General features: G+C 47.1%; 1 protein-coding gene and 1 pseudogene across 3 annotated transcripts in view; one reads left to right on the plus strand and one right to left on the minus strand.

Annotated features, from left to right (window-relative positions):
- Nucleotides 1–27130, minus strand: part of MED27 (mediator complex subunit 27) — a 190455-nt gene that overhangs the window by 108864 nt on the left and 54461 nt on the right. For both annotated transcript variants that reach the window (XM_081066416.1, XM_081066417.1), the window contains exon 3: nucleotides 17083–17213. In XM_081066416.1, the coding sequence (XP_080922542.1) occupies nucleotides 17083–17213 (131 nt within the window). The remainder of the gene's footprint in view (nucleotides 1–17082; nucleotides 17214–27130) is intronic.
- LOC308504710 (large ribosomal subunit protein uL11-like) lies at nucleotides 17808–18294 on the plus strand (annotated as a pseudogene). The gene has a single exon. The product of its transcript is annotated as a large ribosomal subunit protein uL11-like (transcript).

Raw genomic sequence — 27130 nt, forward strand, 5'->3', positions numbered from 1 at the left:
TGCAGATCACCTGCTGGTACGTAACTGAGATCGTAACTACCACGTCAGGTCCCTGGCCCGTGGGGTGAGACCTAGCAGAGTGGGGAAGTCCCAGTGAAAGTCTGAGATTACACTGCCCTCCCCGCCCACCCCCACCCACGACAGTAAGTCAAAACCAGTGCTGCGTCCCAGGGCGATGGCAAGGAGTAGGGCCTAAAGTATGCAGGGGCAGTGGTCCCCATCCTGTCCGCCGAATTTACCAGTGTGACCCCGACAGATACCAGAGGGTGCTGGAGGGAGCCTGCAGGCCACTGTCCGCTCAGTGTAGAAGGTAGCCCTGTCACAGCCACAGGGTCCAATGTGGCACCTTTCCTGCAGCACAATACAGAACCATGGATCAAACGAATGCAGTTTTTCTATTCCAGTCAAAAACAACAACGAGGATCAGAAACAGTGCGCCTTCTACAGGACACGGGACAGTGTCCCTTTCCAGCTATGCCCTGCCCTGTGTCACCGTACAGCAGGCAGGGACTGGCATGTGAACATTCCTCAGATAATTAGCGATCTGTGACAAGCGGACCTCAGCTTCATCAGGGCGGATGCACGAGGCATGGCCAAGTCCCCGAGACCTTGGTGACACACACGCTATGTCATCCGCACCCATAAAATGTTGAGGGGTCCAGAGGCCAGGCGCAGGCCAGGACACCCCACTGCTGAGAGGCAGTCCTCCACATGTTTCTCGCACTCCCACACACTTCCTGGGCGTGCCAGGAATGGGAGGCCCCAGTCACTCTTTAACTGGGCCATTCCTCGGTCCTGATTGCAGGGGGCAGCTGCAGGGATGAGGTAGCCCCGCCCCGGAGAAGAACAGGCTTGCTTCCAGGCTGCTCTAACGCAGCGGGTGCCCAGGCTCAGTGTCCCTCTCCTGTGACGCAGCCACTAGGAGTGCTGGCATCCAGCCAGGCCCACCTGCAGCACCCCCAGGAGAACGTGGCTGGCTGACACTCTGGCTACTTGTCTTGCTGAGACGTCTGTAGTATCCATGTAACTGTGATAAGCTAGCATTTTAATCCTGCCCACCCTTACCCCACCAAAAAGTAAGTGTCTCGGACATTTCACTGTTCTTGATGCCTACCCCAAGTAAACCACAGATGCCTGCGCTCTGCACCTCTTCTCACAAGGAGCACAACCCCCGGGCCTCTGGGTGCTGTCAGACCCACCGAGTCCTACGGCTGAGCAGGCCCAGCAGCAAGCGGCCCCCAGACGGAAGGACACCCTGGACAGAGCCCCAGCGACACCGGAGGCCTCAGGCCCTACGGCACCCACTATGCTGGCCCTGCATTCCTCCCACAGCACGTGTCTGTGGTTGTATTGGGGGTGCGGGGATCCCATACGATCAACCAGAGGAAAAAGCCCAAGCCTGCTTTACAGACAGGCCTCCTTGGTATGTGGGTACACGCCACAAATTCATGGCAACTACATGAAAGACACACTTGGGTGGCATGACAGACGGCCGTGAGGGGCAAGCCTCCAGTGGATGGGGCTTCGAGCAGTGCAGCGGAATATCGACTGTATGGAAAGAGACGTGGCACAAGGCTAGACTCCCCACAGACCAGACACATGCGCAGTGTGAGTGGTCCGGCCAGTGCCATGGCCGAGAAGGAAAGGCTGAAGGTCAGGACAAGGGAGTCTGCGGCACAGACATGTACGTGGATGGAAGGAGTGGGTGTGAGGGGTAGCGATGTCTGTAACATACACTGTCACCTACACAACACCATGGAAAAGGTGTTGAACACCCAAGTGGACAAAGTGACCTGAGCAGCCAACCCCAGCCAACCCGTCAGCATGACGGACGCATGAACAAAGTGGCCACCAGGCCGAAATGGGCCTGAGAGTGTGGGCTTACACTTCGTAACGTTGCTGGGATTACTGATGCCAACAGAGGTCCAATCTGCCAGCAACAGAGACCAGTCCTGAGCCCCACTCACAGTATCACAACTCACAAAGGTCGTGGTAGACGAGGAGCGCGGCGGCGAGCCCCTCTCCAAGGATGAACTGGCTGCCTGGCCAGAGGAGTCGCTGGCAACTCTCAGCCTGCAGCTGTCAGCTCCCCCGGGGTCAGCCTTGGCTGCAGAGACCTCACCAAGTCACGGCCCTGGGAGCCGCCTGCATCTGGTGCCTGGCCGATCAGGGTACCACGGCCAGGACAGCGCTTACAGGTGACAGTCATGCCCGAGACCTCCCCGGTAGGACAAGGCGTGGTCGGGCCTGTACCACATTTGCAGTCTTCCCCTGTCCAATCCTGCTGCTTCCCCCTTCTTTTCACAGGCATTGATCCCTAATAAATACACTGCACCCCAAATTCCACTTCAGCAGCTGCTTCCGTGAACACAAGGCACAGCGCTACCTTGTACAGCTCAGAGGTGTGGGTTCTGGGGTCCCAGTGCCCAGGGTTGAACCCCAGAACGACCACTTCGCAGCTGGGAGGCAGTGGACAAGATTCGAGCCTCAGTGTCGTCACACACGTAGTAGGCACGAAGAGTGACAGTCCCTCTGGAGGACGAATGCAAGAATTAAATGAGTGCCTTTCTCACTGGCTTTCATTATTAACCAGTCCTACAGTGTTTTTCCCTCACTGAAGACTCGACTGGGTTGGTGATCTCTCATCTCATTTCTTTGAACTCTTGGGTCTATAAATCTGGGCTCATTTGTTGAACAGAAATATCTGTTCCTACTAGCTGATAAAGTATTGCTTCTCTGCCAAAAAGCAGTGCTAACAGGGCAGAGCTCCAGGGCCACAAGGAGGCTGAAGCCGAAAGCTGGAATTCTTAGCTCACAAATGCCGAAACCGGCCCCTTCTGTGTGCAAAGAATCAGAAGCAATGGGCTGTGGCCTCTGCCAGGTTCACGTGCAAAACCCAATCAGCGACGTATTCCACGTGAGGAAATCTCACAACAGCAAAACAGGGGTGGGAAATCTACAATACCACCTAAAAAGGCACAATTTTTTAACGTCCAGGGGTTTTTTCCCACCTCTTGCTTCCTCCTCCATCGCCCCCATCACCCCAAGAATGTGAGACCGAGGATCAGTGGGTGGGATATGAGCAGAGCATTAGAGGAATGAAACAGTCGGGAGGTTCCAGTCCAGGATCCGTTAGAATAAATGCCTGTGATTTCTCAGAATACTTCACCACCTGCATCCTTTGTTTCCCTCACAGGGAAATGAGGGGCGAGGAGGAGCTGCCTCCCGGCTCTTCCCGGTCTGGGTTTTCATGACACTCTAGACACGTCCCTCACCAATATCAGAAGTTCCTTAGGGGCTGGGCAATGCCACATACTGTCTAAATGTCTGCTGAACGAACTGCATTGAATTAATTGGTCTTAGGAGACCTTTCAATTATAAGCGCCCTTTGTTAAAAATTTAAAAAGTAAAAAAAAAATAAAAATAAAAAAAGGAGAGGCAAAGTAAATTTGTAAGAACCAATCCTAGCCCCATAACTGATGTGTAAGTCAAGTTCTGTGCATGCAACACTTTGGGGTGGGGGTTGGGGGCGGGGTCCATTCCAACTGACAAGAAATGGGATATCTGGCAAAGAGAAGAAAAAGGAATTTGGTGGCTTTTATTTACTTAATTTTGATTACTTGAGTTTTCCCAAGGTACCCAAGTCCACAAAAAAATAAATAAATAAAATCTGTTGTGTGTCACATAGGAAAACAACATCTTCCTAGAGTTACTGTGCTTGAGATTTATGCTGGCTTAATGATTCGACAGAAATGAAATGAGATTTTACTTAAGACCAGGAGAGACGTTTTCTTTGGAGCCCTGAGATGTAAGTGTCAGAGTAGACGAGCGGAAGGACAGGTCCCTGGGACACCTCTGGGGCCACAGGGCATGAGTGGGCTGGGGTTGGAGAGGGGACAGGTTATTGAATCTGTGGCTGAAGATGCTTTGGTTTCTTCTCTGGGGAAATTAAGTCCCAGCAAGTCTCACTCCGTGTGTGTGTTGGCCCAGCCGCACAGAAAGTCCATCGAGCCAAGAGTTACCTTCCTTTAAAAGATCTCTCTGGAACTACCGTGTTTCCCCGAAAATAAGACCCAGCCGGACAATCAGCTCTAATGTGCCTTTTGGAGCAAAAATTAAATATAATATAATATCTGGTCTCACTTTAATTTTCGCTCCAAAAAGGGCATTAGAGCTGATTGTCCGGCTGGGTCTTATTTTCGGGGAAACAGGATGTGTGCCTGAGCCCCAATTACAGCAGGGAGGGGCACGAGGAGGTTCAGCTCAGCAATGCACAATGGAGGCTCCTGTGGGCAGGGCACACAGGGGACCCCAAAGGCTGTCCTGTCCTATCATGATGCATCTGCCAAGTGAGAGACCAGGGTCTTCTGGAAGTTTGATCCGAGACTCAAGCCTGGTGAAGTCTCTCACTGTGGTGACCAAACAGCACAAAACACGGTTTCCAGGGACAAAGATGAGAGGGAGACGGGAGGCAACTGTACGTGAGGGTGCCCGTCTCAGAGAGAGAGCCAAGAAGAGGATCTCAGGCCCATGCGCACAGCAGTCTCCCATCTTTCTCACATCGCTGCCCAGAGAAGACGATATCCAGAGGACACAGCGGGCTAAGCAGATGCCCTAGGCCCCCAAGTTTCCTTGAGACCTGAGGGATGAGCATCTCTTCACCAGCCCAGGAAGCGGCTCCGGGAGAAGAACCAGGGAGAGGAGGGAGAGGGCGGCTGGGGGGTCTTACTCAGCAGTTCCTACTTCTCAGAGTCCCTGCAGCCTCTTGCCTCTGCTCCTCCCTTTTGCCTCCTTTTAGGGGGAAATGGGTAGTGGGCCTGTCTTAGGCTGTTCGAGTATGAGAACCAACATTGCAGTTAAGTCTACTTATAGGGAATTTCCATTTTTCTGAGTCTACTTCCTCCAGGGAACCTCTGCTGGTTCCCCAGGGTCGATGACAGGTCTTTCTTTGGGATCCTAGCGGCCTCTTTACTTGTCTCCCCAGGACACTCCAAGTTCCTCAACGGAAGGTTCATTTATCACTGAACATCCAGCACCGAGCATTATCAACATCAGATTTTATTTGCTGCATTTTGAAAATGAATAAGAAGAACAGACTACAAATAAATACCAGTTCAAGACTAGCAGGAGTCCAGACTTCGGTGGTTCAAAGACAAGTGCCCCTACCAGGAAAATCAGGACTAAATTAAAAGCCTGTCCCAGCACCACCCAACTCCAGACCCAGAGCTCTGACACACGTATGGGAAAGAAGACGGACAGGTGAAGAAACACTATGAAACATGCAGGCAAAACCTGGAGTGTCTGGAGTGCTGGCGCTCCGGTCTCTGATATTGCCGTTGGATTCCACACAGCAATGGGGGTATGATGAGCACACAGTAGGTACTCAACAGATACTCGCCAACCAATCCATACATAATATCTGATCCATGATAGGCTCTATATTCATGGATTTTCAGAGCCCCCAAAGGAAAGGAAACCTACAATTCTGAAAGAGAACTTCTCATGCAGTAGGCCTCAAACTTTTCCCCTGTACTTCACCGAAGAAACTATCCGGATGGTAAATGTGCACAGGAAAGAGGGCTCAGACCACTAGTCATTAAGGAAATACACGCTAAAACCACACTCAGCTACCAGCACACATCTATCAGAATGTCTAACATGAAAAAGACTGATCATATCAAGTGTTGGTGAGAACGGGGAGCAGTTGCAACTCCCCCGTCAAATAGGAATGTGAAATGATACAATCCCTTTGGAAAACGGTATGACAATTTATTAAAACGTTACACATACACCTACCATATGGCCTAGATATTGTGCTCCTAAGTGTTTACCCAAGAGAAATGAAAGTACATGCACATACGAAGACTTGTGCATGAACGTTCACGCTGGCTTTCTCTGCAATAGTCAGAAACTAGAAACCACCCAACTGCCCAGCAACGGACGAATGGATACACACACTGGTACATCCATTCAATGGAATGCGATACAGCAACAAAAGGAATGATCTATTGATACACGCAACAATACAGATGAATATAGATGAATCGCAAAATAATTATGCTGAGCAAAAAGGCCACTTTTTTTTAAAAGTATATACTGCATGATTCCATTTACATAAGTCTCTAGAAAATGCCAACTAATCTATATGAAAAAGCCCAATGATTACCAGGGGATCGAGGTGTGGAGAGAGCAGGATGACAATGGAGCATGAGAAAACTTTGGGGGTGATGAATATATTCATTTTCTTGATTATGGTAAGGCGATGGTTTCACGGGTATAGGCATATGTCAAAATTTATACACTTAAACATGTGCCAAAAAAAAGACTGCGTCAAGTCTGCGATGAGCTAAACTGTGTACTTCTGATTTACATGAATACATTTAAAAGTGTCCATAATGACAATGCGACATGCTTAAAGATACTAATTTAACCAGAAGGGCCAAATCACTAACATAATAAAATAAAAATACATTCAAAGGAAAAAAGGAAAGTATCACCAGCCTTTTTCCGGGGCCCCAAGGGTCGCAGGCTGAAACTAAGCTGGTCGGGGAAAGGTACTGACCACACACTGGGGAGCTGACAGGAAGCAACAAGTTAGGATCCACCTCCCTCTGAGTTTTAAATTCCAGCAGGGTCCCATCTGGGGCCCTGAGTAAATTAGCTCTTCCCCACAACAGTCATTGCCTTTGTCTTCCGATGCGCTGAAGGCTGCTTTCCCAGACACCCCTCCTGGAGCAGTGCTTGAATCCAATCTCAGAGAAAACAGGAATCGTCCTGGGAACTGATTTACCATATGGGTACGGGGCCTCTCCGGCGCAAAGGGCTCCCTCCCATCCGATTCTACTGTGTAGCCAGGCTGGGAGTCACTGTGGAAGGGCTGGGTCCCCACGTCTGGCTGGCTGATCCCTTTCTAGTCCACTCTGCCCAGTTGTCAGAATGTCCCCGGAGTGAGGACTGACCTGCATGGCCGGCAGGCCCTGACTAATTTAGAGATATGATAAACTTAACATCTCAGAAAGCCCGAAGTATGTATAATGTTTTACTCTTAAAAAAATCCTGGGTGTCTACCGCGAACGAGGACTATCAGAGTGAGTAGTGCCACCAGACCAAAATCCATTCTGCCATCAAAGACTCAAGCTAAGAGACAAAGCCATTTCCTACTCACACCTGTTCTCAGGTTACTGAGGTCACTGGACCTGCTCGAGCTCAGGAACAGTTCTCAGCACAGGTGAACAGAGAAACTGGCTCACTGCTCCTTGATCACTTATAACCCTCAACAGGGACTTTCTGGGCCAAAATCTATAGATTACTAATAGCCTACTCCGCAGAGAAGGAAAGAGACACATCAAAAGACCAACAAAGTTACTTTCCATTTCAGGAAAGAACAGAAAGCTCCTCAGAGAGAGAGGCTCACTTATAACCAGCCTTGGTTGGGAATGGCTTAGTGTGAAATATTAACAGCCTGAAGTTCTTTGTTATGCAAAAAGGGATTTAAAAAAAAGATCCAGCTTCTATCTGATGAGCTATACTATGTAACCACCCATCTCTTTTCTTCCTTTGCCCAGTAATGGCCAGAGTGATGTAATAACCACACTAGACAGCTGTCTTCCTGGATAAAATCACCTTGTAAAGGAGAAATGCAATTAGAAGATGCAATGAAATATAATTTTTAAACTGATTCTGCAGGCTGCCACATTTGATGTAGTGCTTAATGGCCAGGTCCTTTATTAGGGCTTTCTATTTTATACAATTTGATTCGGTACCTATAGAAGACACTGAGTTTTAAATTTTAACCTATGTCACAACCGGTCTGAAACAAATATACCCTGTTTCCCCAAAAATAAGACCTAGCCGGACAATCAGCTGTAATGCATCTTTTGGAGCAAAAAATATAAGACCGGGTATTAGATGATGTTATATAAGACCCGGTCTTACATTGCAGTAAAATAAATCTTACTTTAATGTTTGCTCCAAAAGACGCATTAGAGCTGACTGTCTGGCCAGGTCTAACACGGTAGGACAGATGAGCTGAGAGGGAGGCCAGGACCAGAACCAGACAGTGAGGATCCCTTCACCGATTCCCCCCCTGCGTGCCCCTCTCTGGTCACCCCCCATATCCCCTGGCAGATGCCACCCACTCCTGAGACTTGTGTCATCCCTACACCTGATCACCAACACTGTTTCTTCAATCACAACACAAGCTCCGGACCCATGTTTTAAAAAACAATTTGACTGTGAAAACTTTCCAATATACACAAATATAGAGAAAACAGTATAATGATCTCATCAACATATTATGTTCTCTTCATCCAGTGTCAACAATTAGCAACTATTTGTATCATAGGACCCTGGCTGCAACACTGAAAAAGGGGGAGGCTGGAGTATTTGAAGACAAATTGAATCCATCGTGACTTTTCACCCAAGGCTATGAACACCTCAAACCCATGCTTCCCGTGAACTCGTTATCTCTCTTGTCTGTTTACAGACAGTAGTGCCTCTCTCTCTGAACCTTTAGTCTCAGCTCAATCACGCATACACCTGTACAACATGCTTAATCAACGCTCGCAGAGTGACAGGTGTCACACACATACACAGGGACCAAAGGTCCGGGCGGAGGGTCTAGAAAATCAGGCCGGATCTGGGACTTCTGCTGCTTCCCGCCCGGGGCGGACACTTCTGAGGGTGGGTGAACACGGGAACCCCGCTGGCTGAGGCAGGAGGGCGAGGCAGTTCTTCTGTCCCTCTGAACTGACAATCCCGACAAGCTACAGATTTCAGTGTGCAGCTATTAGCTGAACTAAACACGGTTCTCTCAAGGGGAGGAAAAAAACGATCTTTCACAACATATATGCTAATGAAGCACAGCGACACAGAGCATTTAAAACAAAATGTCCCTATATTTATTCTCCATAGATAGATTATTACATTAATATTTATGAGGGATTCCTCCTTTATCTCTCCCAGAGATTTTCCTCCTGCCCAAAGAAAGGGGATAAAAGATAAGTAACATGAACCAATTATCTTTTTAACAGGTACAAAGCACTCCCTTATTTACCGGCATTCTGCTACTTGCTTCATCTTCCTAATATACCACTTGCCCCACGTCAGCCCTGCTCAGGAGCCCCCAGGCCCGCTGCTCCCTGTGGTAGCAAGGCCCCTGCTTGGTTTCCGGCCCTGCTGGCTGCCTGAGCCTGTGTCCAATCCTACCCATCCCCCCACAGCAGGACAGGACCAGACCCCCATCCCCAAAATAGGGCCGGACCAGCCGGCAACTCCATGTCCTCAGCTGCAGGCACTTCTCTGTCTGAATGGCACCCGGTTCCCAGGCATTTAGACACCCAGCACCTACACTCCCAGCTCACTGAGAGCCATGAGCGGGCGCGCGCAGGCCCAGAACATCCTGCAGAAGGATGGTGCTGGCCCCCTCAGCCGGACATGCGCCTGCGCAGCACGGAGGGCCAGCCTCAGGGCTCGCGCATCCAGCCACCAGGGCCTGTGCCAAGGCTGGGCGGCAAAGGACACAGAGAGCCCCGGTCCCCGGCGAGTTTCCAGTCCACCCAGAACAAGGCAGACAGTGGCAAAGGCCATGGAAGAAATGAAAGAAAGAACGAACGAAAGCCTCACAGGAGTTGTGAGCTGAAGGCTTCTTCCTGTCCAGTCACCGCACCACATTTTTCCTTCCCCAGCCAAATACACAGGCTGAGAGAGACACTTTCCTTCTCCACCTGCCAAAAGCATGAGCACATACACATTTAAAAGGACATCTCAAGAGCTATGGTGCCTTCCCGGGCCCTGGAATGAGAAACTTATAAAAGCAAGAAGAATAGGCAATAGAGAAGCCCGGACTCGTGAGGAGGGTTATTCTACCCGTGGCCTCAAAATGCCCTCTGATCCTAGTTCAAGGCAAATGGAAAACAAACAAATGTGAACAGCAACCAGAGCAAGCAGAGGAAGAAAATGAACTGCTTGTGCAGTTAAACTTCTCCAAGCCGACCGGCAGGCCCGGGGCCCCTCCCTGTTCCCACTCGCAGCGGACAGCACAGGCGGCGTCAGGGAGTCCCAGATGCCGCCTATCTGACCACCAAGGGTTTCTTCCGGCCACTGTCCCGATGGCCTGACAACAGTTTATAGCGTCCTCACCCCTTTCCGAGTCACAATGATAAAACCTTCACAGAGCTCAGATACCCGTCCCTACCAACCTTTAACCCTGCACAGAAAATGGCCTGAAACAAATAGGTGGGAAACAATCCCATGGACAAAACAGAGAATCCAATGAATTACAGGATTAAAGATCCGCATAGAGGTAACTCCTGCTATGTGAACGTTTCCTGGCAAACTAAGGACACTGAACAAACTTGGATACGTTTTCTGAGGGAAGCCTGGTATCCCTCACCATTCCTGGAGTGGAGACAGCTCCAGTCTTGTAGGAAAAGGACAAAAGAAGTACTGAGCCAGACGGCTTACACATGCCTGATGTTAATAACTGAGCTTCCGTAGTGTTGGTTATTGGAAACTGATCTCTTCCTTATTAATATGGTCCCACAATGGAGAGGAAGATTTCTCCATGTTCTAGAATGCAAACAATGTTTTAATCTTTAATTATATTCTCAATTTCAACTGTTCTGGAGAGTTACAACCACCAAGGCCAAGGATTATTTCTTTATTACAGAGCCTCTCAGTGGTATTTAATGAATATTGTTACTTAATACTTGCCAGTAGGGAAAGAAGGAGTTAGTGAACTTCTCAAGTTTTGATGACTTTTCCTAAGACTTGGGAAACTTACAGCTGCAGAGTTGTCTGTTTCCTTTCAGGGACAGGCGGAACAGGCAACACACTTGCTCTGCTCCCAGCCCGAGTTCGGGGCGAATCCGCCAGGGCCCTAAACATCTCGGGAACAGGAGACTCAGGAAACGGGGCCCTGGAGCTCAAAGGCTCACAGCAGTGAACCAGCTTGCTCCCCACTCGTGGCCGATCACCGTTAGTTTGCTCAGAAGCAGACTCGACCGCAGTGAAAAGAGATGCCAACTATTTTTGTTCAAGGCTCAATCACCATCTAAGTTGAATTTAGTATCAACTTATCAACATATAACAAATTCCACCCTCAACCAAATAGCAAGATCCTGAGGAAGCAAAACAGAGCCCAGTGATCAGGAAGAAAACAGGGTCCCTGCAAGGAAGCACGCTCAGTCACCACTCAAATGACAGCTGTGGCAGTTTTCTAACGGCGCAGCAACTACAGCAACCTGCAGTTTCACCTCTGTGTGGCTGAGTAAGGACTGTCGTAACAAAGCCACAGAAAGAAAGGACACCAGTAACGGCCAGGAAGCTCTAGGAAGCGGCTCTGGGTCTAGGGCACTCCAGCCGCCAAACATCTGCCCATTCGGTTTACCCATCAATGGTCACCAGAAGCGCCGGCCTCATTCGTCACCATCTCCGAGGACACTTAGGTCACCGCTTTGCTCCCCGTGATTCCTGTTGGTTTCACATTAAGCAGAAGACAACGTGAGCCTCTGCCTTTCCAGAACAGAAGCAGCTTTGGCCACACGTCTTGGAAGGAATCCAACCATCTGTGTGAGCACTGCGTGGGATGTCATCGATGGTCTCCTTGGGGGTCAGTTTGCAAGGTGGTGGTGGGAAACGAGCCTCTTCCAGGTAAACCCCAGAGCCCCATGAGTAGCCATTGTGAAGGCAAGCTGATGTTCAAACCCTGGAACCCCCAGGGTACGTGCGTGCCGTTACCCGTTACCCCCCGCATCGGTGGCATTCCTTTCCAGCACACCTGTCCGGGTAGGCAGCGGCTGCGCTGTTGTTGTTACCTGAACCGGGGGTAGGTCATCGGAGAACAGGAGCAGGAACTGAAGACGCCCTGCGGCCTCGGAGGGGTTACAGTATCGCAACAGATGAGAACTGCTGAGGGCATACCAGTGGTGCGCCCCGAACACCACCAAGGGAAACTTCAGTGAATAAAAGGGACAAACCACTGACACAGACAACACAGATAAACCTCGAAAACATCATGCCGAGCAGAGAAACCAGAGAGAAAATACTGATCTGCATGACACCATGTGTGCAAACTTCTAGAAGAGACCAAACCAGATTACAGGGCTGGAAAGCACACAGCGGCTGCCTGGGGTGGTTGAGAAACTGACGCCCAGTACAGGTGATGCTTTCAGGGGTTCTTCTGTAAAGAGGACAGAGAGGGTGGGAGTTGGAAGGAGAAGTGGGATTATGATCCGGGCATTCTTACAGGAGATGCTTTGGGGTAAACATGTCTGCATACCACCAGGAATGATCCAGGAGAAAGGGGAGTACTGGCGGTGGAGGAGAGAGACCAATGGAGACACAGCTCGAGCTGGTGAGAGCGGACCGGACCTAGGGGGCAGTGGGGGGCTGCTCTTGGCCAGGGACGTGCACAGCACATCCGGGTGACTGAAGAGAAGGTGGCCTAGGGAAGGACACATATACCCTCCATTTAGCAGGCAGGACCTTTTCACAAAAGATAACGGGAACAAAAGCAACTGCCTGTCTCCACAACTTCCAGGAGATGAAGGTAATATTTTTAAAAACTAACCTTTCTGTAAAAACAATGTCTTTTTATTCCCTCAAACATAAATGAGATCTACGTGTGCAGAATTAAGAACACAGACGAGCCTTCACTCTGCTACCGCTGACAGCCAGCATTCCATCAGGCAGAGCCTCTGAACCCCAGGAGTCCTGGGACATTCGGCTCGGCCATACTGATTAGACCAGCATCCGATGGTAACACAGGACACGAGACAATGCATCATAAAGTTGAGACAGCTGTCAAAGGGAGCACAAGTAAACATGGCTCCTCTGACATGTAAATACAAAGCTATCTCAATATGAGCTTACAGATCCATCACACTAGACAGTCATTTTCCAGACTGAGCACAATCCTACCAGGATCCAAAGCCCACCCGTGTTTACCCAGCAGCAGGCACACAGCTCCTCTCTGAGAACGACAGCGTCCCTTCTGCAAAAGACAACTTAATGGGCACACTCGGGGCTGACGGGAGCGAGGCTGCTTGGTGAGTGCCCTCTGAAAGCTAACACGTGCTCGAAGAGCTTCCAGCGCGAACAACACCTTTGTCTTGCTACAAGCTTCTTTGGGGGGATGACAGATATGAATCGCTAATCCCACAAATCACTAATCCTATGGGAACTTCAGAGACTGCTGAGGCCGACTGCACTGGAAAAACAACACTGTGCAAACCGCCTGCACCCCTGTTGTGCCCGTGGCCTCAGCACAGGTGGGCAGAGCCAGTGGTTTGTTTCCTGCCGTGCAGGTGCTGCCCAGGTGCTGCCGTAAGCCAGTGCAGGAACCCATCGTCACGACATTACCGATGCACAGAGTCCCAGAGGAGGGCGAGTGAGGGGCCCAGCCGCTGGTACTTCACTGGCCTCCTTCAGTTTAGAAACAAGACCTTTCCTTAGACTCCCGTAAGCCTGTGCAAGCAAGCATCTAGCTCTCTAAGTAGCGCCTCCATTCTTCAGAGCGGGCAGGGCTTCCGCTGGACCTCCCTACAAGGAGCTCGCAGGACCCTGTCATGGTTTTCCCGGGCACGGTAGGCTCCTGTCACTAGGACCTGGCCCACTTTACTCTGATTCCCTCTGATTCCACTGGGAGCTTCCTGAAAACCAAAATCACATCTCATTCATCTTCAAATCCCCAGCACAGTACACAGAACCCACCACGGACGGCCCGGGGTAAGTGTCTGCTGCCCAGGCAATGGGGCGAGGTTTCTAGGCTCAGCCCCTCCTCCCTCTGTGCAATGCCTCTCCTCACTGAACGGGCTGGAAGTGACACTGTGCGTCCTCTGAGGCCACGTCATCAAAAGGAAGTCCACTGACTCTCACTCCCCTGGCTTCTCGTTCTCTTAGATTCCTTGTTTTGGAAGAAGTCACCTGCAAGTCATGACCATACTCAAGCACCCTGTGGAGTGGCCTGCGTAGAGAGGAAGTGAGGTCTCCTGTCAAAAGCACCAGCTTGCCCGTCAAGTGAGTGAGCCACCTCGGGAGTGACCTTTGAACCTCAGTCCAACCTTCCAATGACCGCAGTCCTGGCTGACATCTGACTGCAATCTTATGAGAGCTCTGAGCCAGAAACACCCAGGCAAGCCACTCGCAGATTCCTGAGGCACAGAAAATGTGAGAGATTCTGTTTCCTGTTGAGATACCAATAAATTTGGGGGCAATCTGTTATACAGCAATAGATAATGTAGCAACCTTGGAGGATTTGGGTGTTGTTTCATAAGGGAGTTCAAGGGATTTTCCTAATGACAACGTTATTTTATGGTAATGCCACGCTTATAATAACAATTTTGTAATTAATGTTCGATAGAATACAACCATAACATGGCTGATTAACATGCAAATTTAAACATTCCATAGATCAAATTACACTACCTTAAAATCTAACAATTGCATTCAGTAAATGTTGAGATGCGATACAGAACAATATGATAATACAATCTTTTTTGGAGGTTGTCTTTTGTTTTGAAAAATTATATGTTATATATGTGTAGAAAAAAAGTGTAGAACAATATCCATCAATAATTTTCTCAGGGTGACAGTATTAATTTTTCTTTTTTGTTATCTTTTTTCCCCAAAACCTACAACATCTATATATTACTACTGTCCTATTTTTTAATTAAAACTTTTTACAATCCAATTAAACCAGCAGCTATGTCTTATTGGTGTTTCTATTCCTGACATCTAACACAGTAAGTGGCCCACAGTAGGTGCTCAATAAAAGTGGACTGAATGACCTTTAAATATAGATCCTGCCTACTGACCAGTTCTATTAAGGGATTCCAGGATAATGTAAGCCCCAGAAGCTCAAAGACCTGAAAAGGCAACAGTCAATTTTCACAGGAAATCGGCTACTAAGTATAGGAAATCATTTCAACGTTGTATTCTTAGGACAAGTCGTTAACCACTCTTCTCTTTGAAATGAAGTATTTTGAGTGATTTATTATAAATTTATAATGACAGTTGCAAGCACCTCTTTTTTCTCTTTTTTTTTTTTTTGGCATGAGAACAGAGTCTGTTGATTGCCTCGGTGCTTAAAATAGTTTCTAAGTGTCCTCATAATAGCATGTCACCTGTAAACAGGTTTCAAGCCAATGCAAATTAACAAATGGTGAACAGATGGACTAAGAACTGACTTTTGTCAAGAGAGAGTTAGCAGCAAACACTTTCTGGCTCTGGTCTTATGAGACCATTACAAAGTCTTTCACTTCTCGCCAAACATCTTGCCCCAGTAGACAATCCACGCAGGGAAAATGACAAGTTACAAGACCCACTGGACTTCTCCGAGAGCTGAAAGTTGAGATGTGCAGAATCCCCACTCCCACACATGAGAAACAGACAGAGTAATGTTCCTAAAGAAGTTTTCTACCAAATCGTGAAGATCAAATTGTCTTGCATCATTCAAAGTAACTGTCGCTGCACTCTCTGAAAAACACGGCACCACCACATACAGCAGACAAAAGATAACTTGTTGGAGGCTGGTTGGTTGTCTTCATTCCATCCCAGAAGCAAATGTTAATTGTGAACAAAAGCTGAAAATCACAGAAACGGCAGTCTACAAGTGTCCACCAGTGGGAAAAAGACCCCAGCTCCTCATCGGCCTTCTCCTCCTCATTCTCTAAGTTTCCACCTCAGGTCATCTCGTTGGAGAGGCCTTCGTAGACCACCAGATTTACAGTTTCCCCCACTCCCACTCCTTCCCACCCAATGTGTTCCCTTCCTAAGCACTAATTATAACCAGAAATTATTGTATTATTGTATTGATTAATTTGTTTAGAGGTGCTTTTTGGGGTCTTTTCCCCAGTACACAAAAAAGGTTCAGGAAGAAGGGACCACGTCTGTCGTGCTCAGGCTTCTATCCCCAGAGCCTAGGACAGTGCCTGGCCGACAGCAGGTACAATATATATTTCCTAATCAAACAGAAAAATCAATGAAGACAAACAACTGAGTCTCATCTACAAACACTCCTTTGGACTGGAAATTTTAAAATGAAGTTTGTAACTCAGGATGTAAATGAAAGAGAGTATAAAAGGAGGAAGGGACAGGCTAGGGAGTATGTATCAAGTCCAAGTCAAGCCTTTTGGGGGTCCTGCTCTCTCGGGGAGAGTGCACGCTGAGAGAAAAGCTACCAGCAAAGACTGCTGCATTCCCATCTCTGATTCCACACCCCTGAGTAAGCTTTGGTCCTCATCTACAGCTTCTCATACAAGATAACCCAACAGGTAAATGAATCGACTATGACATTTTAGAAGGAATACAATGCAGCAACAAGAAAGAACGAACAACCTGGATGAATCTAACAGATTACGCTGAATGAAAAAAAAGCTGATACACAAGATTACATATTGTGTGATTCCATTTATATGAAGTTCAAGCGCAGTTAAAATTAATCGTTCAAAGAAGCAGAATAGTGTTAAACTTGGGGAGGAGGCAGCACACGTACACACTGAGAAGGCGAGGCAGAAAACTAGGGGCTCCGGGAAGTGATGGCCCCACGGCTCGCTCCGGGTGGAGCTCCGTGGAGGCGTACACGTGTGAAAAAAATGATCAAGCTGCACACTTTATGAACCTTACAGGTATCTCTCCTGGCGGGAAAAAGAAGAGCACATATATTACTATTTTAAAAAAGCGAGCCAGCAGGGATTCGAAGGCCAGCCTACCAGATTCCCAGGTGGCCTGCAGCTTATTATAATATGCTCCTCAGCTGCCCAATTTGTAAAATAAGGACAACTGTACTTACCCTCTGCCTACTCTGACAATGTGACAAGGAAACAAAGAATAAGCCGTGAGGGACCTTAAAATCCTCCGTGGAAAAGTCACACATGGAATACGTACATCGTGAACTGCATTATAACTGCTTCATTGAAGATCTACGCAAAATACAGTACCCACATGTCTGGTTTCTAATCTTAACAGATAACCTTTTTTAAAGAAAGAAACCACTTGGCAAAAATAACTTTCCATTAGCCAAAAACAAGCACAAAGCCGAGTTGGCCAGGACAGAAGGCCTTGTTCAAAGCTGCTACTCACTGAGGTGGTAACACTAGGGTGGTGGGCTGCGCCTTTGGTCTCCGTTTAGCGGACACTCCCATCTGGTTAGCAGAACGTTTCAACGACTGTTGATTCAAAAGGCCAGAGGCTAGACCCGCGTGGTACTGCAACTGTAGGGAGAAACAAAACCAAGGGAAGAACAGTAACGTGTGGAGAAAGTAGCGCAAGCGTGTTCAACTATCAATACTTGCTACATCTTACCCCTTTAGAACATTTTAAATCATTTCAAATACTGCTGCTAACATTTTGCTTCAAGGAATGTGTTCATAAGGAGATAAACGGAAAAACAGGAAAAGAAACATGAATACGATTGTTCATCACAGCATTACATAACGATGAAGAACAGGAAACACTGTAAATACCCAACAATGACTAGGAAATTGTTTAAAACATAGAAAGAATTTTATATCATTTTGTTGAACTGAAGGAAAAAAACAGGTTCCATCATAAACACGGAAACACTTAAAAAGATGTTTTCTAAAATGCTGACAGCGTATTTCTAAGCAATGGAATTTGAGTAATTTTTATTTTCTTCTTTATTTTTCACCACTATTCATATACATTTTATGTACATGGTTTTAAAGCCTATGCCATTTTTTATAAGAAGATCCAGAGGCATTTGGTTTTCCGCACAGAGGAGGCCACGGTGCCACTTTCTTCGGTCGTCCCGAATGTGGGTCTATCCAACAGCAGCCGCCTCCACCATGCCTGTGAAGTCCGACCCCAAGGAGATCCAAGTCGGGTACCTGAGGTGCACCGGCGGGGAAGTCGGTGCCACGTGTGCCCTGGCCTGGCCCCCCAAGACGGGCCCCTGGGTCTGTCTCCAAAAAAGATGGGTGATGACATTGCTAAAGCACCAGGGATTGGAAGGGTCTGAGGATGACAGTGAAACTGACCACTCAGAACACACAGGCCCAGATGGAGGCGGTACCTTCTGCCTCTGCCCTGACCATCAAAGCCCTCAGAGAACCGCCAGAAGACACAAAGAAGCAAAACAACATTAAGCACAGGGGAAATATCCGTTTTGATGAGATTGTCAACATTGCCTGACAGATGTGGCACTGATCGGTACCTAGAGAACTCTCTGGAACCATTAAAGAGATCTTGGGTGCTGCCTGGCCTGTGGGCTGCAATGCTGTTGGCCACCACCCTCATGACCTCATAGGTGACATCAACTGTGGTGCCAGCTAGTTAAGGCTTAAAGGAAACTATTTCAATTGAAGATCATTTGACAACTAAAAAAAAAAGATCCAGAGGGTTTCCTTAAAGATAAATTAGTTCTGGGAACACTTGCTACTCTCATCCAGCTGCAGTAAAACAAGAGCCTAGCAAGGTTTATCATAAACACTTGCAAACATACCACAGCGTTCAGAAGCACTGGGCCTGTTTTCAATGATTAAGACACAAGTGTTCACCGTAAGAATACTGTATTTTACAACAATGTATAAAATGGATAGGGGCCCATAGAAGACAAAGGCATGGTGAAGGTAATCTCACTCCCCGGACATGTAACTGGAATGCAGCAGTGGGGAGGAAGCAGCATACCTTTCATGGGCTCAGGGCCAGCCTCCTTGGCTCTGTTCTGGATGAACTGCTGAGCTCCGAGGTTACTTAGGACACATCATCTTACTTCTCTAGACCTCAATTTCTCATCGGAAAAGAGAAATTGAATTACCTAATTACCTAATTCTAATTTAGAATTACTTAATTCTAAACCAAACAGGACCTTTTAAAAATTCCACTTTATAATTAACATGGAATAAAATGCACACATTTGAAGTGTACAGCCTGATGAGTTTTGATAATGTACACATACCTGTAAAACTGTATCAAGATACAGAAATTTTCCATCACTGCAGAAAGTTTCCTTGGGTCCCAATGCAGACATTCCCCCCACCCCCAACTCCTACCACTAGGATCGTTTGACTTAAAATACAACTATTCTCACTCATTGCCCAAGGAAGCTTATGTTCAATTTGACATGTGACAGCGATTCCTACCTTCCTTTTTCATCCCATACTTTTGTTTTTTAGATCATAAGAGTTGTCATGAATCTCTCTATAATAAAATTCGCCTTAAAAGGGATTCCAGTTTTGAGCAGATGTAAATAAAACATTCTAATGTGAAAATGCCAAACTAAGAATTCGGATTGAGACCATTTGTAACAGCCAGTATGTTTCTCCCTCCCTTCTCAAATTAAGCAAGGTCTTTCAAACATTTATTTAGAATTAACTGAACATACAAAAGTAATTCATTCTGAGGCTCCGAATCAATTTCTTTTCAAATGCTCTTCAAGGATAGATTTCCTTTGCAGAGTCAGCTACATTAGGGCTCATGGTAATGAAACTGGTGACCACCATTTGAAAGGGGCTGGGCCCTGCATGCAAAGGGTAATAACATTCTGAAAAATACATGGACTCACCTAAAGCCACCGGGCTGCACACAAGCAGGGAGTGAAAGAAAACAAAACCCAGTGAAATGATCTGCTTCTTGAAAGTGGCTATAAAAATGAAGATACCTAGTGACCCAGTAAGACTGAAATGTCTGTGTTTGGAGCCTCTGTATTGTGTTGTAACAGCTTCTTGACTTACGTGGTCGATTTGCCGGGAGGCCCTATGGCTGCACAACACAAGACAAAGATGTATCACGTTGAAAATGAACACGGAGCTCCTCTCACGGTGGAGAAGGGGGGCATAATGTGGCTTTAACAATTCATCTTAGACCATGCATTTTGTTCAAATTTGTTTTTCTCCTACAGATTTCTTCAATGGGAAATCAATGGGAGCAAGGGACAGTACAAGTTTGAAAGACAATGTTTCAAAATGTCAGCTCCTTGGGTTTCGATCTTCCCCACCAGAATTTGCAATGAGAGCAATATGCATGGGGCTTTATGGAATCAAAGGGAAAGACAGCTTGGCAGGGGTCCCCTCCTGGCTCAAGGAATCAGCTCTCCATTTGGCTCTCCTCTTCTTTGTATCTTATTAGGGTCCATGCAAGCTCAGCCATTCCAGCCCTGCTGACTCTCTGAGTGGAAGAGTCCTGCTAACTATGCAGAGTGGCAGGCTGATTTTGCCCACCTGGCATCATTTTGATCATTTGTTGAAACAAACAAGCAAAAGAAACACAAAACAGCCAAAATGCACGCTGGCTGCTGCCCGTCTTTTAAAGGGTTCCTTTAAAGCCTCTACCATCTTGGACGGTCTTGACGTACACTGCACCCTTGAGAGAGCACGTAGGCGGAAGGACCCTTCTTCCCAAAAAACAAAACCTGCCCTTGAAAGCTGACTCACAGTGATTAGGTGACATTTGTTAATCATATATACTTATCCCAGTTTCCAGGAACACTGCTCCGACTGTCAAGATCTATACGGGGCCCATTAAATATTTACCGAACCGTCTTTATAATGGGAGAAAAGGTCAAAGTTAATAAAACTGACAGGCAGCTCCTGTCCGACTGGATTTATACATTATTTAAGCACCAAACACTCCATTCCATGAAACAGTTTAGATCTTGGAAAACAGCCGCTCAGCCAATGGTTCTACAGCAGCAGAAGGGCGTCCAGAGCTAACCCACAAATGAACACGAAGAACATTAACAGCACTCCCAAAAATACCGCCGTAAGTTTTCAACTGCAGGTTCCGTAATATTTTCTATAAAAATGTATTTCAATAAACACACTCTGCTCCCAATGTCTGTGGCATGGAAACAGCTCTATTTCAAAGAGCAACTTATCAAAGTTCTAATGGGATTTTTCTATCCAAGATCAGTTTTCCACTAACCAGCAAGAATAAAATGAAAGACGGAGAAAATCAAACAACCTATTCTTTTGACTCCCACATCTTACAGCGGTGGGGAAAGGGGGTTTTTATGTGGTGGCTCGGGTTACCGGGGTCTTTGTTAAGCGGTGAGCTGCCACTCTGTAGTAATAGCTATGGCAGTGTTCTCTGGGTTTTCAGGACATTCCTCTCAGTTCCACTTTTGCGGTTAATATCCACCTTCTATTTCCTATGACCGAGCTAGGATTTTTCTGTCAGTTTTCAACCTAAAGCCCTTTCTAATCAATCATGTCTACCTGTTACCTCTATACGTGGGAAAATATCCACAACTCATAATGATCTGAGGAAGACAGCATTTAGAATTAGGAAAACTCTGAGGTACTATTTTTAAAGTAATGCTGTCCCAGTCATATGAAAACATGTGAAAGTGAAGTGCCAAGAGCTGGCGGGGGTTGGGGGTGGGGGGGGGGACCTGGTACTCTCTGGTGGCCAGGCTAAGAGCCTCTCGAATGAGAAGTGACACTTTGGAAGCGTGCTCCTGGGCTCGGGGTGATCTCACACTCACCTCCCTCTGTCGTGTTCTCTCCCAGGACCCACCTGGCTCCAAAGCCAGAGTCCTCCGCTTGCCAAAGGACTTCACCATGAAGCACTGAAGCAATGTCCCTACAACTTCACACGGTAGGTTAACAAACCCTTTGCCCCTGGGTGGCCTGGGTCTTCACAAATCTGTTCTTTAAAGAAGTCCAAACTTAAGACTCAAATTCAACTGGCTTTAATATGCTTCAAATTACAAATAACATATACTGGAAGGAAATGATATGAAAGGAAATTACAAAAAACAAGATTCAAATACAACGTTTCTGACTGAAATCTTGGGCTCAGAAAATCAGGTGAGCAACGATTCGCCCCGCCCTTCAAATCTTCCACATGTGGTTCCAAATGCCCCTTCCTACCTGCTCCAGATTAGAGATACGGTTTGCCATGGCCAGAAGTTTAAGAAGAACACAGAAGGATATTCATCACACTGATCACATTCAATGTACTAATTAAGCCAGGGGCATTCATTAGGCCCAGTACTTGAAAGCTGCAGTGCATGCTGGGACCTCCCGAGGGTCCACGGAACAGCAGCTATTCCTACGTGACACTGTCCCATCCGTGCCATCTGGCCGAATCCCTCCCTAAGAAAACTTGATATTCAAAAATCTCAAAACTTGTAAGCCAGATCAATCAAGGTTTGATTCCTCCCCCTATGAAAATCATTATTTCCTTCTTAAGGATTCACCAAAGCTTCTGGGTTGGGGTGGGGGCTGCTCTTACCCTTAGGGCATGGCTCACTTTTTTTAAAAAAAGTGACTGTAAGTATAATTACATAGAAGTTGGTAAGGAACACTAGTAAGACACACTGATGCTTCTAGCACGTAAACCCTCCGGATGAAAAACGAGACAGAACTACGTTGTAACAAATCCTGGCCAGCTTAGGCTTAGGCCAGAGGGCCCACGGGAGGGAAGGAAGAGCTCCAGCGGCTAGGAGGCCGGCCATCTCCTTCTCCACGCACCGAGCTCCTGTCTGCAGGGGGACCTGGCACCCAGGGAAGGCAGCAGCCTTGTGTTGTTTCTGGTGCAGGAGTGAGACTGGCCACCGAGGGAGACGGATGTGGAGGGTACAGACCTTGTCACTGATTACTCTGTATTCTCTACAATGTCCAGCACAGGGCACTGCCGACAGGCGACGCTAATGAATCTGTCAAGTGACCCACGGAATGGCAGGTGAGTGACACTGCTGCGGCCAGCCCAGGGTACACAATGGCTCCGTCACAAGTCTTCTCCAGGCTGGCCTCGTAGAAAAGCACACACGCTGCGTTGCAGGTGCTCACTGTCATGACAGAGCCGAGAAGGAATCTTCTCCTCTTATTCTAACTGCCCCATGAAGTGTGCAGGTCTGAACGCCTATCCAGGCTTGAGCTCAGGAAAAGGCATCCATAGGGACTGCACGCGGATTATTCAAATCAGAGAATTTCACGTCAGAGGAAGGCCTTGGAGAGGCCACCCCACCCCATTCCCATTTTACACTAGAGGAGACGCCAGCCTTCGAAGAGGTGATGGGCCGAAGGTCACACCTGGTTAGAGGTGTTTCCTGTGGGAGGCAAGTGTGCTGCCTGTCCTAAGCAGAGGAGCTGGCATTTGTCACCTGTGCTTCAGCAAGGAAACAACGGATCCTCTCGGACAGAACCGGCCCACGCTCGGGAGCAATCTGCTCGCTGCACCGCCCGTTCGCTCCCTTCACTCTGACCTCTTCAAGCACGGAGATGTCAGGGCTAACATGGGGAGTTTCGGGAAGTTTTAAATCTTATCATTTTCAGGTTTTAATATCATTCAAGGTTAAAAAATAAGTCAAGGGGCCAGCCCGGTGGCTCAGGCAGTTAGAGCTCCATGCTCCTAACTCCGAAGGCTGCTGGTTCGATTCCCACATGGGCCAGTGGGCTCTCAACCACAAGGTTGCGGTTCGACTCCCGCAAGGGATCGTGGGCTGCGCCCCCTGCAACTAAGATTGAACACGGCACCTTGTGCTGAGCTGCTGCTGAGCTCCTGGATGGCTCAGTTGGTTGGAGCGCGTCCTCTCAACCACAAGGTTGCCAGTTTGATTCCTCGACTCCCGCAAGGGATGGTGGGCTGTGCCCCCTGCAACTAGAAAAACTGCAACTGGACCTGGAGCTGAGCTGCACCCTCCACAACTAAGACTGAAAGGACAACAACTTGAAGCTGAATGGCACCCTCCACAACTAAGATTGAAAGGACAACAACTTGACTTGGAAAATGATTAGTCCTGGAAGTACACACTGTTCCCCAATAAAGTCCTGTTCCCCTTAAAGTCCTGTTCCCCTTCCCAATAAAATCTTAAAAAAAAAAAAGTCAAGATACCCTAGAAATCTCAATATGTCAGAAAATCTAAATTCTGGACTCAGCAGTAACAGTTATCCTTCCTAGCAGCTTTGATATTGCTCTATGATGGGGCAATTATGCCACTGCCTAATGGGATCTCAGAACTTCTCTACTGTCCCAGAGAATCCACATGTACAATCTGCTTTTACTTAGAGATTCTCATCGAGAATCTGTGTAATACATCATCATAGTAACGAGAAAGGACGTTACCCACATAGTCTCACTCCCCCTCCGATCACCGACCAAAACAGCCAGAGCTGTTGACTCAAGTGCGCTGAAAATCCTTCCAAGGTGCAACAGAACATGCCAAAGCTCACAGCCCAACCAGAGGACATGTGACAGCTGGATCAACTCGCACCCCATGGGCCAGGATGTGCATACGTGGCATTGTGGGGGTGGGGGGCTAATCTGAGATCCCCACACAGTCATATTTCCCCTAAACTATTAAACGTTCAACTAGAACCAAGATTTGTGCAAAACCAGAACACTTCATCACTACTCCGAGCTGTGAAGACCTTTGCCCTTCATTATTGAAATATGTTTTGTTTTCCAGCTAATGAGAAAGAACCAAGTATTACGACAAAGCGCTGGTTCTTCTTTTGAACATGGCTCTAAGGAGAGAAACAAGCAAGCCTGCCTGGTGTTATCTGTGCCAAGGAAAACAGCTACAGAAAAATATCACAAATCTAATTGTTGTGCTTAGGGTTTTATCTAAATATTAGATAATGGTATTAGCTTCTTTCCTCCTTTTATCTCCTAACGCTTCTTTCAAATAGCCAATATTAAAAAAGAAAGAAGAAAGAAAATAAAAACAACCTTAGACTTGAGCTTCTGTGGGTAAATGATCTTTTTACTTGGTCAAAACAGCATCAATAAACCATAAGAAGGAAGCCTCCAATTTATTTGCCTATTTGTTCTCCACTGGGAAGCTGGATTTCAGGCCTTTCAATTACTCTGAAAGCAGGACACGGAATCGGCCATGCGTCCTGTCCTGCTCAACTGTAGCAGCATTTCCATGTTAATGCCATTTGGGTTTCTTTTGCCTACACAGAGATCCTCAAATGTCCTTTGACAAACTGTCAAAGAAGTAGATAGAGAGGATGGACGGCAATCGTCTCCTTTCTGAAAGATCTGTAACGGGTGAGGTCTTTGGGAACGGTTTGCCTGGGACAGCCCAGAACTCACACCTTTATTAATAGGCCTTCCTCCACCCAGCTCCTACTCACACTACAGCTGTAACATGTCACCACACTTCAAAGATGCCAATCAGCTAGAAGAGATATCACTCAGATCTCCGAACAGATTCCGAACAAACAGAGCAAACTGACTGTGGCTAAAAATGGAGGCAATGACCTTCACAGCGACTATTTGTAAGAGAGAGAAATAAGACAGAAGCAAACATTACGAGAAAAGCCAGAAAGGGGGATCCAAGCACGGGTGTTTTTGCCTGTCTCCTGGAACCACCTCGCGTTCGTACCAGGCTTTCAACCTATCTACCCCACATGCCCTAGTCACGAGGAAAGACCACGTGGGAGGGTCACCTGGCCACTTAACAAGGTGCAACAGGAAATACAAATAAGATCATGGCAAACTCTGACAATACACCGATGAGAGCATGCTCCAGTCTCTAAGAGGATGGTGACAATGAGTGAGAACATGCCCTCTGAGAGGGACGCTGTGGTGGCGATCTTGTTCACCTCGCTATTAGAGAAAGAAGTCCACGTCCGTTGTGTTCTTGTCTCCAACTAAGCTTCAGAATAATCACCCATGTACACACGACACTCTATTCCCAACAAACACAATGTATGCCTGACCTTTCCGTGTTACTGACCAGACAGAAGTGACAGGGAAGAACGACACATCCTCAAATTATCGTCAGACTTCCACCAGAAATGCCCAATACTAGTTTTCACATGTACACTTAAGGCCTGGATTACAGTTCAAAAAGTGAGGCCAGAATTACGTCTAAGGCCCCTTCTAACAACAGAATTCTATAATGTCAGTACTATTTCTCTATGACAATACAGTCTGAACATGACCTTCTAGTAAAAATAATCAACACTGGTAAACGTAAATATACTTATGAAATGCAAACATTTTACTAGTCACCAAAAGTCTCTAATTAAGGCAGTTACTGAGGAGCTGGGGACAGGGGTCTCTGATGCCCGGTGCCTGCTACCAGCTGAAACCTAGTGCAACGCTAGGGCCTAACACGTACCAAATGTTTACTGACATACAATATTTATTTGTTGTTCTGCTCAAACATGCACAGGAGAGGCATGGGGAAAGAACTGAATACAATATCTATGCAGTGTGTTTGTGTGTGTGTGTGTGTGTGTGTGTGTGTGTCCCTGGATATTTTCCCCCCAAAAAGAAAACAGAGGTTTTTCAAGAGAGAAATGAGTAAAATGAAAACCACCGGATGCTTCTATATCTCAAATCTAGGCACTAAATGCTAAGCGTTAGTTGTCTGTCTCATTATCACTGAAAAGATTTCAGTCAAGAAACCAATAAAAATGATTTCTTTAAATTACCAGTCTGATAAATATAAAATTACAATTAGGTTACTATCAGCTTCTTTCACAGGTAGTAAAAATGATTCCTACATGCCTCCTACTCAGTTTAGATTTAGCTGAAGAGTTGGACTCTTCTTTCTTCCAACGTCACAAAATGACGATTTCTGCTTTAAGCACCACTTTACCACCACCATCAGATGCAGCTCTCATCAGCTTCCTTCCGTAAGCCAACTGTCAACTAGGGAGGCAACTGCCTGCAAATCAGGGATGTGCTTCGCCTTCCCTCCACCCCTGCTCACTTGAGATAATACGAAGTAGGGAGAGGCAGGAAAGAAGGAACGGTAGCACAGGGAAAACTCAGAAGGAAGGAGAGGGGGAAGAGGGAGCCATGTGATCGCTGACTGTAAAAGACATGTAACTGTGATGTCAGACAAACTGAAAATAACGGGAGTGGAAGCAAGGAACAGCGGCTTCGTTTGGAGGCCTAGAAGAACAGGAATCAGGAAATGGGAGAAAAATCAGGAAATGGGAGAAACACATTTAGGGAGGTAGACACTTTTTCTTTAGGCCTTTTGATTTTTTTTAATAAATTTTACTGGGGAATATTGGGGAACTGTGTTTCTCCAGGACTCATCAGCTCCAAGTCACTGTCCTTCAATCTAGTTGTAGAGGGAGCAGCTCAGCTCTAAGTCCAGTCGCCATTTTCAATCTTTAGTTGCGGGGGCTCAGCCCACCATCCCATGTGGAAATCGAACCGGCAACCCTGTTGTTCAGAGCTCGAGGTCTAACCAACT

This window comes from Rhinolophus hipposideros, assembly GCF_964194185.1.
Source record: "Rhinolophus hipposideros genome assembly, chromosome: 11".
In the NCBI taxonomy this organism is placed as follows: Eukaryota; Metazoa; Chordata; class Mammalia; order Chiroptera; family Rhinolophidae; genus Rhinolophus; species Rhinolophus hipposideros.